The sequence below is a fragment of the Primulina eburnea genome, chromosome 14 (assembly GCF_022965805.1).
Source record: "Primulina eburnea isolate SZY01 chromosome 14, ASM2296580v1, whole genome shotgun sequence".
NCBI lineage: Eukaryota > Viridiplantae > Streptophyta > Magnoliopsida > Lamiales > Gesneriaceae > Primulina > Primulina eburnea.
The window spans coordinates 25,829,680-25,844,891 of NC_133114.1; the positions used below are offsets into that span (position 1 = coordinate 25,829,680).

The window sequence follows — 15,212 nt, forward strand, 5'->3', positions numbered from 1 at the left end:
GCTGATCCAAATGGAGGCCATTTTGGGTCAACTAGAACTGCGTAAAAAGTCCTCCAGTCTTGTTTTTATTGGCCTACTCTGTTTAAGGATGCGCATGAATATGTTACAAAATGTCCAAATTGTCAGCGCACGGGTAATATCTCTAGGAGACATGAATTGCCTCTCAATAGTATCTTAGTGAGTGAAAATATTTGATGTGTGAGGTATAGATTTTTTGGGTCTGTTTCCAGTTTCTTTTGGGAACAAGCATATTTTGGTGGTTGTAGATTACGTGTCTAAGTAGGTGGAGACACTTGCATGCAAAACTAATGATTCTAGGGTTGTCGTTCAATTCCTCATGAAAAATATTTTCTCATGTTTTGGCACACCTAGAGCCATTATTAGCGATGGGGGTACTCATTTTTGTAATCGTCAATTTGACATTCTGTTGGCTAAGTATGGGGTCCGACATAAGGTGGCCACACCTTATCATCTTCAAACTAGTGGCCAAGCCGAGGTATCGAAAAGAGAACTTAAATGCATTCTTGAGAAGACTGTCGGTGCTTCAAGGAAAGAATGGTCTAGAAAACTCGACGATGCACTTTGGGCTTACCGCACTGCTTTTAAAACTCTCATTGGCATGTCTCCTTTTCGATTATTGTATGGGAAGTCGTGTCACCTACCCATAGAACTTGAACATAAGGCTTATTGGGCTACTAAATTTTTGAATTTTGATGCTAAAGCCACAAGTGACGAGAGAGTGCTGCAACTGAATGAATTGGATGAGTTTAGGTTGGATGCTTATGAGAATGCCAAGCTTTACAAAGAGAAAACCAAACGTTGGCATGATCAGAACATCGTCCATCGAGAATTTGTGGTGAGACAACTGGTACTATTATACAATTCTTGACTGAAGTTGATGTCGGGTAAGTTGCGTTCACGGTGGTCAGGACCATATACACCATCACGCAAGTTTTCCCTTATGGGACAGTGGAGATCACTAGTGAAGCAACTGGAGCATTCAAGGTGAATGTGCATAGGCTGAAGGTTTATCATAGTGGTACCATGCCCGATGAGCCGACCACCGTGGATCTGCAGGATCCAAATTGAATAAGGAATACAGTCGAGCTATAGACTATAAATTTAGTGCTTGCTGGAAGGCAATCCAGTGTTTAGTTTTATTTTTTTCTTTCATCGTCTAATTTCTTTTTTTTTTTGTTTATGCATATCTCGTGAGCTAATCTCAGTTAATGGTGGTGCATGTAGGTTATTCACTAGCGGTGGGATTTTTCAAGTATGGGGGATTCTATTAGGACCAGCAAACTGAGAACGTCAAATATGTCAGGGAAGTTTCTGTATAAATCTATCATCATGTGTGCTTGATCGAGTTTTAATTTTGATGTGTAGATTTATAGAAATGTACATTCCTGACTTCGCTTATGTGCTTGGTTAGTAGTGTGTGTAGGGTATTAAAAAAATTGTGTGGACCCGGATCACTAGACGGACCTACACACGGGGTCCGTGTACAATTCTTTCCACGCTAGGATTTACAGAGCCTACACAGACCCTTCTCCAGAATCACACACTGGGTCCGTGTAATATTAATTCCAGACTACCGATTTCAATTGTTGACACGGACCTGTACACGGGGTCCTTGTCTACCACTTTCAGACTGCACTCTTTTCCGATTACACACGGAACTTTACACGAACTCCTACACGAGGTCCGTTCCTTCTATTTTTGACCGTTTCAGATTAAAACATGACCCGAACCACTAGATGGACCTACACACGGGGTCCGTGTACAATTCTTTCCACGCTGCGATTTACAGAGCCTACACGGACCCTTCTCCAGAGCCACACAAGGGGTCCGTGTAATATTAATTCCAGACTACCAATTTCCAGTGTTGACATGGGCCTATACACGGACCTGTACACGAGGTTCGTGTCTACCACTTTCAGGCTACACTCTTTCCCGATTGCACACGGACCTTTTGGATTTGGACGTGGGATCTGACGACGAGTAGTTAGCTTGATTATTTTATGACTTGTGGAGGCTTTGATCAGTTTTCTCATTTTGTACATTTTTTTCAGATGTTGATGTTCATTTATGGCACTTATTATTTATGATTATCATCTTTTGGGTTTATTCGTCAGCTTGTGTGCCTTTCTTATTCCGTTTTACGTTTATTTGTGTATTCAATGTCGTTCTTTTCAGGATTTGATGCTTTCTACCACATTTTCACCGTTTACTCGACATTTTTTTCGAGGGAAATGTTTTTGCTTTAATTGTCTTGCTAGTTCATTTTTCATCGTTTTACACTGAGGGCAATGTTGTTTTCAAAGTGTGGAGGTGGGCCAGTTTTGTTACACATCGTTGCACAACACTTAAAAACAATTTTCACGTAGGATAAGCCAATATCTAGAGAAAGAACTCTTGTTTTACTTGATAACCGGATTAACTTGTTAAATTTTCGATCACCCGAGAAATCGTTTCATGACTAGTATTGAATAGGAGGAGTCGTAGTTTCTAGGAGAAAGTCAGACATGAACCAGTTTTGTATTGACATTTCATTCCATGCACGTGGTCAGATTTTTGCTCATTGATGGTGAATTGGTGCAAGTTAAACTTAAAAAAATATGGAACAATCTAGAACTTGTCTGATTAGCCCTCGAAGCGAAATTACGAATGATTGTGACTTAGAGATAATTTAGACGATCTTTGGACCGTTTAAGCCTTTCAAGCCTACCCAATACATCATTTATTGTCTCTAGTAACCTTTCTTGAGCCTGTAAAAAATCGAATGGTGTGTGTCAATGACACATAATTAGACCACATTCGTAATTTATTCAATGTCCCAAATCAACCACCTAAATTTTAGCATATACACTTTTGTCCTACCCGAACTTTGAGAGAAATAAACCCTTCGAGCACTTTGAAATGTTCCAAAACTCAAATGTGTGGAAAATACATATTTGAAAGAGTTGTTGAATTACCTGTGAATGAAAAGAAGTGGATTTATGGGGGGGAAAAAGAAAAAAAATAATATGTTATGAAGTGTATAGTATTGAAAACACCCGAAAAATTTATGGGTGAAAGTTGAAGGACAATGAAAAAGAAAGGAGATGATACAGCTCTAAATATGATAAAAATACAATAAAAGAAAGGAGATGATAGAGTTCTAAAAATGATAAAAATACAATAAATTGGTGGTGAGTTAAAGGTTGAATGAATGCGCTGCAGGAGTATGTTTATTTTCTCTCACTTTTGATTCTCATGTTGTTTATTGTAGCCGTGAACCTTGGCTTTACGTTATAAGCTTGAAAAGTCCTACTAACCAAGTCATGATCGTTCAACATTTAGTAGAGAGGGGTATGAAAGTCAAGCATATGAGATGTTTCGAAAATAAATGAATATAAGTGATCCTGAAACCAAGTAGTTGTTTATGAGTTCTGACTTGCACACTACACACATCTCATTCTGTTGATCTTTACTGGGTAATGTTTGAAAATGATTAATCTCCTCGACTAAATTTAATTATTGAACTTCGACGTACTTCATTAACTTTTTATTTATTAATTTATATATCATATCCCAAATTTCCACACAAAAAAAAAATGATTTGAAAATCTATTATTGACTGAAATAATGTGGTTTGAAACCCAAAAAATAAATATGACAATATAGTGGATTAAATTGCCTAGTTTCCCCAAAAATAATTTCACAAACACAGGAGTGATTTTTGCAATTTACCCCTAAATAAAATACACCGGTGAGCTTCGATAATTTAAAATGATATTAATTTTGATCGAGAAAGGTGGATTATTATTATTTTTTTTTTTTGACAATTTTCCATCACTTTCTCTTGTGTGTTGGGTTTAATTAATTTGTGTTATATGTGCACAAGGACAAATAATAGGTATGCAAAATAAATTACCGGCCGGCCAGGGTACGCAACTGGGATAGAAATATTATGAAATCCATTAATCATATACATATAAGATAGAAAAAGATAAATCTTTCTCGGTAATATTATGAAATCCACATCCAAAATATTTCAAATAATATGGATTTTTTTAAGAAAAAAAGGAAAATTTGTTTTTTGTGTCGTATATATCTATTTGTGTACGATTTTGATCATTCATATTATCAAATTTTAGTCTTATAAATATGTTATTTGTGTGTGTGTTTGTGTGTGTTTGTTTGTTTGTTTGTTTTTTTTTTTTTTTTTTACAATTTTAGGTTTTTCCAACGTGACAACGATAAGGCGTTGATGGTTGTCGTTGAAGTATATAATTTTAGATTTATTAGTGTGGTAATATATATGAATTAAAGTATTCAACATTATTTGTTGAAACTTTGATGGATATGTACATTTTGTTTTCGGAGAAAATAGCTCGATTAGACAATGCTTAGAGTTTTAGAATGGTTAATGGCAAAAACTTGTGTGAGACGGTCTCACGGGTCGTATTTGTTAGACGGATCTCTTATTTGGGTCATTCATTAAAATATATTATTTTTTATGCTAATAATATTATTTTTTATTGTGAATATCGGTAGGACTGACTCGTCTCATAGATTAAAATCTGTTAAACGTTCTCACATGAAACCCACTCATGGTTAATAGCACGATGATTTCGTGCGGTATCTAAAAATTTGGCCGTCTCGAATATGATAATACGAAGCAAATAAGGGAAATTATTTCAAATCAAGAACATAATGCATGCTTACAACCAAACGAGTGGAAGCCATGCAAATCATCGAGAGAACCAACTTGAAGACAACACAGACTATGATGTCTCCTTCCGACGAGAAGAAAACCTTTATTACAACACAGATTATGGCCCTTTGGAAAAGGAGAAAATCTTTATTACAATCAACAAGCCACATCCATAATTTCCGAGAAATCGACGGATAATTTAACTCGAAGAGGCGGTTTCGGGGCTGGATTCTTAATAGTCTTGATACCACCAATGGTCACGCCTGGTCCCTGATGTCTAGGCACCAATGTGAGTAACACATCCTCGATCGTCATCCGCCACATCCATGTCCTCGTACACATCCGTCAGCCTCAATCGAATCGAAGTCGTCGCCATTTTGTTCGGTGTCTTGTGTGGAATCTGAGCATAGGTACCAACATACGCGGCCTTATCTAGTTCCCTAATATTGTCGTCCTCGTCATTAATGAACACATCGAATTTCAAGAACTTGGTAGTGTCCACAGTTATGTTTTCTATCACTTCGGCTTTTCCTTTCTTGGTTTTCTATCCAATAATAGAGATATTTGAAATTCATTTTACTTTATATATCTAACCTGTAAATAAGTAATGTATAGTTTTAAGATTGCATATATATGTTGTTTCATTATTAGAATTAAAACTATAATCGAAATTCATATGCTAATGTGTTGACTCATGTATTATTTATTTATTTGTATATATGACTCGTAAGTGCTTCCTTAAAAAATAAAAACTTTTGTAATAATAATTTAAAAAAATTACAAACTATTTGATATTACCTTGTGGATGATACTCGATATCGTTTATTTCTAGACATTTGTGAGGATGTTGATGGAACTTAATTAACTATATGATATTTAATTGAAAAATATTTGTGTATACATAATTTTCAAGATCTTGTGGGAACGTGAGTATGTATTAATTACAATCACGTAATATTCCATTTCCCTTTCCACATTTATTTTTTTAGAAAAATAAAAATAAAAATAGGACCGCACATTAAAACTGACCCAGTCAAGTGGCTAAATAATTGTTCTCCAACAATGAAATCCAATTAAAGTCAGCACATGGGAAACGGGCAATTGCCCAAATAATCAACCTCCAACCGAGCGTAGGTCCGATTATATTTAATTATTGAGCTCCGACAGACAAACCCACCCTTCTTCATTATCTTTTATTATTTATTAATTTATATATCATATCCTAAATTTTCACAAAAAAAATGATTTGAAAATCTATTATTGACTTGAAATAATGTGGTTTGAAAATATTTTTGTGTAATGAAATATAGAATTTGAAATACCTAAACAAAATTTCGCGTCTATATGTAAAAAATGAATTAATGATCAATAAAGTGCTCAAAATCAAAATCAAAATTGTGTGTGCGCGCGCAAGGACGAATAATAGGTATGCACATTTATTTCCCGGCTTGCCGGCCAGGGTAGGCAACTGAGATAGAATATAGATCAAACTTGTGTTGGTAATATTATGAAATCCATTCATATACATATAAGATAGAAATAGATTAATCTTGTGTTGGTAATATTATGAAATCCACATCCAAAATATTTCAAATAATATGGATTTTTTAGGGGAAAAAAGGGAAATTTGTTTTTTATGTCGTATATATTTATATATGTGTGATTTTGATCATTCATATTATCCAATTTTAGTCTTGACATATTATCTTCGTGTGTGTGTGTGTGTGTTTTTTTTTTTTTTTTTTTTTACAATTTTCGGTTTTTCAAACGTGACAACGATACGACGCCGATGGTTGTCGTTGAAGTATACAATGTCATATCAACAATCCAAATGAAAAAAAATTGATAAATATATATACTGAAATTCGACAATGATCAATAATGCAAAGAGTGAGTCTCATGTGAGACCGTCTCACGGATCATATTCTGTGAGACGGGTCAACCCTACCCATATTCACAATAAAAAGTAATACTCTTAGCATAAAAAGTGATACTTTTTCATGGGTGACCCAAATAAGAGATCCGTCTCACAAATAAGATCCGTGAGACCGTCTCACACAAGTTTTTGCCTAATGCAAATAGGTAAAAACAAATCCTACTAAAACTACATTTTTTTTCAAAAATAGTAAGTCTCTTGTGAGACGATCTCAAATATCTTGATCCACGGGACAGATCAAATCAGTCATGTTTATAATAATAAGTAATATTTTTTGCATAAAAAATAATATTTTTTTATGCAAACCAAAATAAGAGATCTATCTCACAAAAATTGACTCGTGAGATCATCTCACACATTTTTCTTTGTTTCAAAAAATTATCTAGGTCATGGATACAGTATTATAAATTTTGCGACCTAACCATCTCACCAATTTGCTAAATCGAATATTTGTCTTAAATATTTTTGGGTAGGTGCAGCATTTATGTTATATATTGTCACTTATTAATTGGTCCTGCCCAGTATTTTGCCATTTTGTTTCTGATTATATGTATACGATTATATGAACATTAATTTTACTTCTAAAATAATTTTTCTACCATATTATATTTTATTAATTATTTTCACCTAAGGTTTAAATATTTCAGCCAGCAAGAAAATAGACAAGTGCATTAAAATTTCTCTAAAGTCAAAAACTACGAAAACACACTTGTTCACCTAAGTTGAATTATTTCAATTTCTAGTGGTAACGATGCATGCCACGCCCATAAAATTCTACAAATAATTGAAGGAAGCCATTCAAAACTACCGACACTATCACTGAACTGTTATTTCAACATTAAAATCAATCACCTAATAAACGAGAGCTGGTAAAAGAGTCCGTATAAGGGAGAAAGCTACGGTGCGAGTTCAAGATTTAAATGACATGTGATCGTCATAAGGACTAAAACTGAAATTTTACGACATAAAAGATTAAAAGTGCAACAACGAAATATATAATACCACTATTGCAATTTTACCTATATATTTCCAAGAAATTAAGGAGAGGACAACACAAGCATCAATTTTAATATTTATTCTTTGTAAAATGATCGGAACCGACCCAAAAAACCAAAATTACCAAAACCAAAACCGGCAAACAATGTTTAAACCGAATCGAAAATGTGTATGAATGAAGAAAATGTTGGTCATTAATAAATATAAAACCATAATATGCATCGAAGACACTTCTCTAAACCCTAAATTATTTCATATGCTAGTTTTGTGGATTGATCACTACTCCAAAATAAAATTCGAAATATAAAATTTGAAAATTAAAAATAAACGTGAAAAATAGTAATCGTCCTCCAACCAATTCATTAAATAGTATTTAATGATTCTTCCTACCATATTGAAATTTTGTTCTTGATTTCCAACACTTTCCCGTCAGTTTCGGTCATTTCTTTCTCATAAACTCCATTATTTTGATTATGACTTGTCTTTGATCTTATCTCCTACCCCTTATTTTCAAAAATGATGTTTGTTAATAAATAAATAAAAGTCTTTATGTTTTTTTTTCTTTGGTTTTCTATATTCTCTAAAATAACTTTAGAAAACTAATGTTTCAAGATCAGAATTTTAAGTTGAAAGAAATGTTTTCCATTGCATTTTAGAATTTTCAATGCGTGGTAGCAAGTTTTTGCTCCCAACATAGAGTTAAGCGCAGGCCTACAAGATTTTTTTTTTTTTTTAAAAAAAAAAAGAGTCTTCCTTGATTTATATGAACTTAATATTTTAAACCAGTTTTTTCTGCAGTAAAAATTATTTGAATTGTTTAATTATTTTTTATTTAAAGAAAATAAAGCATTAAATTTAATTGCCAGATATTTAACAGATTACATATAGAACACCGACGAGAATACAAGAAAATGATTCACATGGGCCTAAAATATTTAAGTCGATTTAATGCAGAAATCAGAATTAAAAGTGGCATATTGATTGCTGCAACGGCTTAGTACAGTGGCATTAGGATGACTCCATCTATATAATTTCATTCAAATTAAAACTCCGAGGTCAACATCATAAAAATAATGCACTCACTTTGATATCACTTGTTGATCCGGTTTCTCTTATTTTGAGTTTTCATGATTAGACCAATTAATATATATAAAACTGTAAGCAAAAATTAAGAACAAAGATAATTAATGTGGTTCGGTCCAACCGACCCACATCAGGGCAAAAATTTGTGTGAAATGGTCTCACGGGTCGTATTTGTGAGACGGATCTCTTATTTGGATCATCCATGAAAAAGTATTATTTTTTATGCTAAGAGTATTACTTTTTATTGTGAATATGGGTAGGGTTGATGCATCTCACATATTAGGATCCGTGAGACGGTCTCACATGAGACCCACTCCACATCAAGTTAATTCCCTAAATATAAGTAATTACAATCGTACAAGGACTTTCGAACAAAAGACTACATATTTTCTAATGACGTGTCTATGACGAACATATTAAGTAGACTTCACTTGATGAAGACCGCTCGTCTTCCACATTCGTCAACTCGGACTCCCTTCGAAAACATGCAGATCGTTCTCTACGGAGGATGTCACATTCCTCTCCCGATGAATGAACATCAATCAATGAAAGTTTGTGCACCACCAGCAGTAGAAATGTTCTTAAAACATAATGACAGAGTGGCGTTGTTTGAATCTTGTTGCAGTAGATGTCGCGACTCAAAATGATCTGTATCCTCCAAAAATCATGCACTCCATCTGATAATTTCTCATAATTATATAGGCATTGCCTATGCTTGTACTGCACGAAATCTCCTTAGAAAGATTTAGCAATGAAAGTTTTCGGCCGGCCTCCCTCGGCGAACATGGCCAACCTCGGCAATCTTCAAATTGCATAGATAACTCCATTATATCCAAGATAGATAAATTCTTTCAAACTCTTTCATATTATTTTTCGTGTCAATTATGATAATATCTTTCTATCTCCATATATCTTCAACTATCAAAATATGTATTAAATAAAATATCTTCTTCAATTATCTAGTTATCTCCGAAATCTTCAAATCAATATTTTCTTGACAAACTAATCTAAAAAAATTAATCCAATTAAAAAATAACATTTAACTGTCTCCTTCTTCGGCTTATTTTTAAAGAATCATAAAAACAATCGAAGAAAATTCACAAATGTAACTCTCTCTTTTGAAAAAATTCAAATAAAGTTTAAAAAAAAATCAAACCGAGAGGCTTTCAATTAATTTCTCCTCCCGTCTTTGAGATGGATACAATGCCATACGATTTTCTTGCTAGATTCTTCATTACATATTATCATCATTTGTTCATATGTACTCGTAATGTTTTTGTGAATTCTTCACGTTTTCTTCTAGTCTAAGATAACTGGGCTTGTTTTAAATTCTTGATTTCGGTTATTTGTTTTCTTGTTTTCGAAAAAATTCGGTCGAGCACCATCATTCTGTCTCTACATTTTTTTTTTGCGATTTTAGTACATTTACGTGTTGGTACTATGAAGATTCACTGAAAATGGGTGAGAATCCCAACATATGACCATTCACAGTGGGATATAACCATTTTATGGCCTCGCCCCCTTAGAAGATCAAAAATTAGGGACTGATATCAGTAAACCATAGAAGGTGGAAAAATCACAGTGCTGTTATGATATGAATATGATGATATTTTTATGTGTTATTTTCAAAAATTGTGTAAATATTTTTATGTTGTGCTCGAACGGCCCCCGCTTACTGAGTGACGAACATATCACTCACTCCCTTACTCTACCCTCCCCAGATAAAAATAATGAACCTGTTTTGATACCATTTTTTTATTCGAGTTTCTCTTATTTTGCTTAGTTTTAATGGTTAGGCCAATTAAGAAATGTAAACCGAAGCAATAATAAAAACATATATAATTTTAACGTGGTTCCTTCCAACCAACCTAAATCCAAGGGACCACTCCGAGCTATCAAGCAAATCTACTAAATATAAACAGTTACAATCACACAAAGAATTATTCAAATAAAAAAAAAACTGATCTTTTCTAATGACATCTCTATGATGAACACATTCAATATCATTCACTTGGCGAGTACCACTCGTCTTTCTATCTATTAACTCTAACACTCTTCCATAATATGCGGATTGTTCTCTCTTGATAATTTCACTTCCTCTCCCGATGAATGAATCATCAGTCAATGAACAGTTGTGCACCACCAACAATAGAAAACCTCTCAAACATAATGATAAAGTGGCGTTGTCTGAATTTTGTAATAGCAGATGTTGAATTACAAAATGATGAGACTGTATTTTTCTCCACCAAAAGTCGCGCACTCCGCCTGATATTTTCTCGAATTATATAAGCATTGCCTATGCTTGTACTGCACGATATCTCCTTAGAAAGATTTAGAGCTCTCGGCCTCCCTTAGAGCATATGGTCACCCTCGGCAATATTAAAAATGAATATAAACTCTAATATACAGAGAACTTTATAATATCAATCAAGCTAATATATTTAATCATCATAATATCTTGAACAAACAAGTATATATTCAACAAAATAGCTTATCCAATTATCTCGTTATATCCAAAATCTTCAAATCTATGTTTTCTTGACAAACTAATCTAAAAAATTAAACCAATTGAAAAATAACATCTAAAAATAATATACGTTAAGGTCCAATGGTTCAGTATCATTTTCTGATATTAATTAATTCATGTGGTTTTACCAAGATTTTCAAGTAACATTCGCATTCAAATATCTAAAGGCACATTAGCTACGAATGGTTTATGCGGCACCGAAAATGTTGATGTCACACAAAAAAAATACTGACATGACATCGAAAAATACAGACGTGAGATTGAAAATTATTATCTTGTCACGTTATCAACCAAAATAATCGAAAATTAGAAATTTGTGTACCAAAACCTAAAATTGTACAAGGAACCAAAAAATTCATTTTCCCTGAAATTCGGGACGAACGTGTGTTTATAATTTAAAAGCGCGTATGAAACACTAATTTTCTGAAATTATGATAAAAGAAATATTTCTGCTCTGAGTATTTAAATTAGGATCAAATATCTATTTAAGTCCAAATCTTAGGATCATAACAAAGTAACATAGTCCAAGTCTTTTGGATCAAAACAAAACATCGATAATGCCTGAATCATAAACAAGAGTTCAAAGTGATCATGAATAGTTTTCAAGATATTGTGACTAAAAAAATGCTAATCATTTCCTAGCAAAGCGAGAATGAATGCTTTGTAGTCCCCAGAAGTATCCTTTGCCACTGCATGCTCAAGAGTTACACTATTTCTCTTATGAAAAAGATCCTTTATCTCCTTCAAATCTTTCTCAGCCGATGTGACTACAACTCGACTGAGCGACTCCTCATCCGTCCCGACTGTGTTTAAGGCTTTCCGAATTACCTAAAGTTATAATATTTGATCATATCTTCAGATCTTGATCATATTTATTTATAACTCAAACTAAAAAACCTGAAACTAAATTTAAGTTAAAAGTCAGTTGAGAATTATGAATTATTTACCTTTTCATAGTACTTTTGATGATCACTAATGCACCGAATTGCTGTACGTAATGCAGACAAGTAATCGCTGGATGGGTCGTCTCTCAAACCCTAAAACATTAAAATACGGAAAAATATAACATTATATTTGCAAATTTAATGTAAATTTAATTTTTTTTTATATGTAATGTAATTGAATTTGAAGTTAATTCGTCGCATGTTTTTACCTTAGTTATTGATGAACCATGATCATCTTTGAATTGATTTAGAGTTGCCAAAACCTGATTTTTACTTCTTGTGGTTATGATTCTCACAACTTCTTCATCATGAAATGCCTTCTCCTTGATAGCATTTTGGAGAATTTGAGCCTCAGAATTTGCTAGCCTTTCATTGATTTCATCACCATTGTACCTATATATACTCACCAAACCAACCAAAAACTACCAAAAAAGAAGGAAAAAAATTGGAAAAAACAATATTAATGAAGTGAAATTCACAATCTCCCCTCGAAATCTTGAGACTAAATCAATAGTTATAATGTCTACCTGACGAATGTGGGCAGTAGTGTGTTGCGCCAAGTCTTCCTCCAAGGAATGCTTGAACCGAATTCGGTAGGCTCGTTTGATAGCTAAAAGCTCTTCGGGTGATCGAATGCATGCGATTTCGACAATCACACGGTAGTCAAGGACCGGTGATTTCTTGATGGCGGCATGTAATAATACAGCATCACGATCTTGTGGATCCATTATCCATCTATATACAGCTTTCTAAAACATATATAAATTTTCAATCATTATTATACATTATTATATAAAGTCAGTAAAAACTAAATACATGTTTTGAACTACTAACTAGGGACTAAAAACCGATCAACCAATCTGATATCAAAATCATCGAATTTGAAAAAATCTGGGTTTAAAACGGAAACTGAAACATCAGGTTTGATTCGTGGTTTAGAGATTGCAATAAGTTGTCATATGTGTAATTTTTTCTGGCGTAAAACGAAAGATTGAACAGCAAAATCAAACCTGTACTTGATCAAAATCATCATTCAAGATCAAGATTTGTTCAATTTTTGTATAAAATATTTATTATTATCTAACTTCTGGAGAAACAATGTCGACTTAATCGATCTAAAGATGTGCAACTTTTCACTTGAAAAAAATAAAATATAGAAAGAAAAAAAATCGACAAAATAAGATTTCGGTTAAAATCGAAATCCAATTGCATACTTCATAAATTTATCCAGTTCAATTAAACATTATTTAGAACAACATGATGTTAATATAAGTACCTCGAAATCACCAGAAAGCTCAGATTCTAGGGTTTTGACGAGATCCTCGTGGTACAAATCCTCGTAGGATTGTCTTATCAGCTTTCGTTGGGTCTCATTTCTATGTCCCAGAATTGAAATTATTGCTTTCTCATCGGTTCCCCACCCTGTCAAATGATTTGGGCATGTATGTGAATTTTTTAATACATCCAAAATATAATTGATTTTAGATTATGGTTTTGCTCTCCTTTTTTTGGCATAAATTATGAATGTGACTTTTAACAGGGCATGCAATCCCCACATTATACATATACACAAGTATTTGTATGTAAATGCATGCAATATGCGGGTATGATATGATGTACACCGACCGTATCCACTTTTATGCCCATCGCTGAGATTGTTGTCACCTTTTAGACGTGATGAAGCATAGGATAAGTGTCACTTCAGTAGTGGAGACAGAGATGGATACGGTATATATATATATATATCATCACCCATAAAGAAATAATTATTAATGAACTTTTTTTCAATAGAAACCTTAAAATTTCATACGTAGATGGCCAAACCAAGACTAATTTAGATTTGGAGAATGTCAGATGAATAGAATTAAACAATTGGGAAGAGAAAAACAATGATATTCGATCCATTACCTTGGCAAGCTTTTCTAAGAGCTTCAGCGTCTGCAACAGGGACAAGGATTGATCAGGGAAATTAAGAGTAGGCCATATATTTTTTTTAGTTCTGTAATTAATAATAAAATCCTTAGTTGCAATCTATAATTATAGTGGCCCTTTTCCTGCAATATTCTAGAATTTATATACTACTAGTTTTATTCAATACATTGATGTTGGCTGTAACGCCTTTGGGAATTTATTAATTTGATCTTTGGAAATATAATTGGCAAGTTACTGTACGTACGGTGGTTTGAATTTTTAAAGTAAGCATTTAAATAACGGCATAAGCAAGGGGGCAGGGGTGGTAGTTCAACGAGTAAGTCTCTTGTGAGACGTCTCACAAAAGTGTTTATCTATGATAGTCAACCCTACGTCATATAAAAGTATACTCTACAAAAAATATATTTTTCATGGATGACCCAAATAAGATATCTGTCTTACAAAATACGATCCATTAGACCGTCTCACTCAAGTTTTTGTCGCTAAACTAAATGGCATTCTCGATTGGGTGTGAAGACGGCTCTCCTCAATTTTTTAAGTTCATTGATTATGGGTCTAAAAATTAATTATATTTGTTTCACATTCCCTCTTAATATTTGTTTTTGCCCTCTATAATTTTTAATTTTTTGTCCTCCGAACCTCTATTTTGTGGCTCCGTTCCTGGGTATAAGGGTAATAAATATTAATTTGTCTACTTTATAATAATAATTATTATAATAATAACAATAATAATAATAAAATAACTCTTATATTTAAAACAAAAACCTCATTCAAATATCCGAAGAATTCGAGATTAATAAAATAAATTCTTGGATCACAAACATTTATTCTCAATCGACGATAAAAAAAAAGACAATTCTTAGTTAAATCCACCATCGAGCCTAAAAGCAAGAAGGCAAAAACTTGTGTGACACAGTCTCACGGGTCATATTCGTGAGACGGGTCTCTTATTTGGGTTATCCATGAAAAAGTATTATTTTTTATGCTAAGAGTATCACTTTTTATTGTGAATATGGGTAGGGTTGACCCGTCTCACAGATTAAAATCCGTGAGACGGTCTCACATGAGACCCACTCTACTATTATTTGTTCGTAT

At 33.2% G+C, this 15,212-nt stretch overlaps 1 protein-coding gene across 1 annotated transcript; it reads right to left on the reverse strand.

Moving 5' to 3' along the window:
• Positions 1-11,718: 11,718 nt before the first annotated feature.
• On the reverse strand, positions 11,719-14,142 carry LOC140811292 (annexin-like protein RJ4; the record flags this gene model as incomplete). Its single annotated transcript, XM_073169156.1, has 6 exons — positions 11,719-12,069; positions 12,189-12,278; positions 12,395-12,607; positions 12,713-12,934; positions 13,462-13,607; positions 14,094-14,142. Coding segments are annotated over 6 exons (921 nt in total), but the record flags the coding sequence as incomplete, so codon positions are not given.
• Between the last annotated feature and the right edge of the window lie 1,070 nt (positions 14,143-15,212).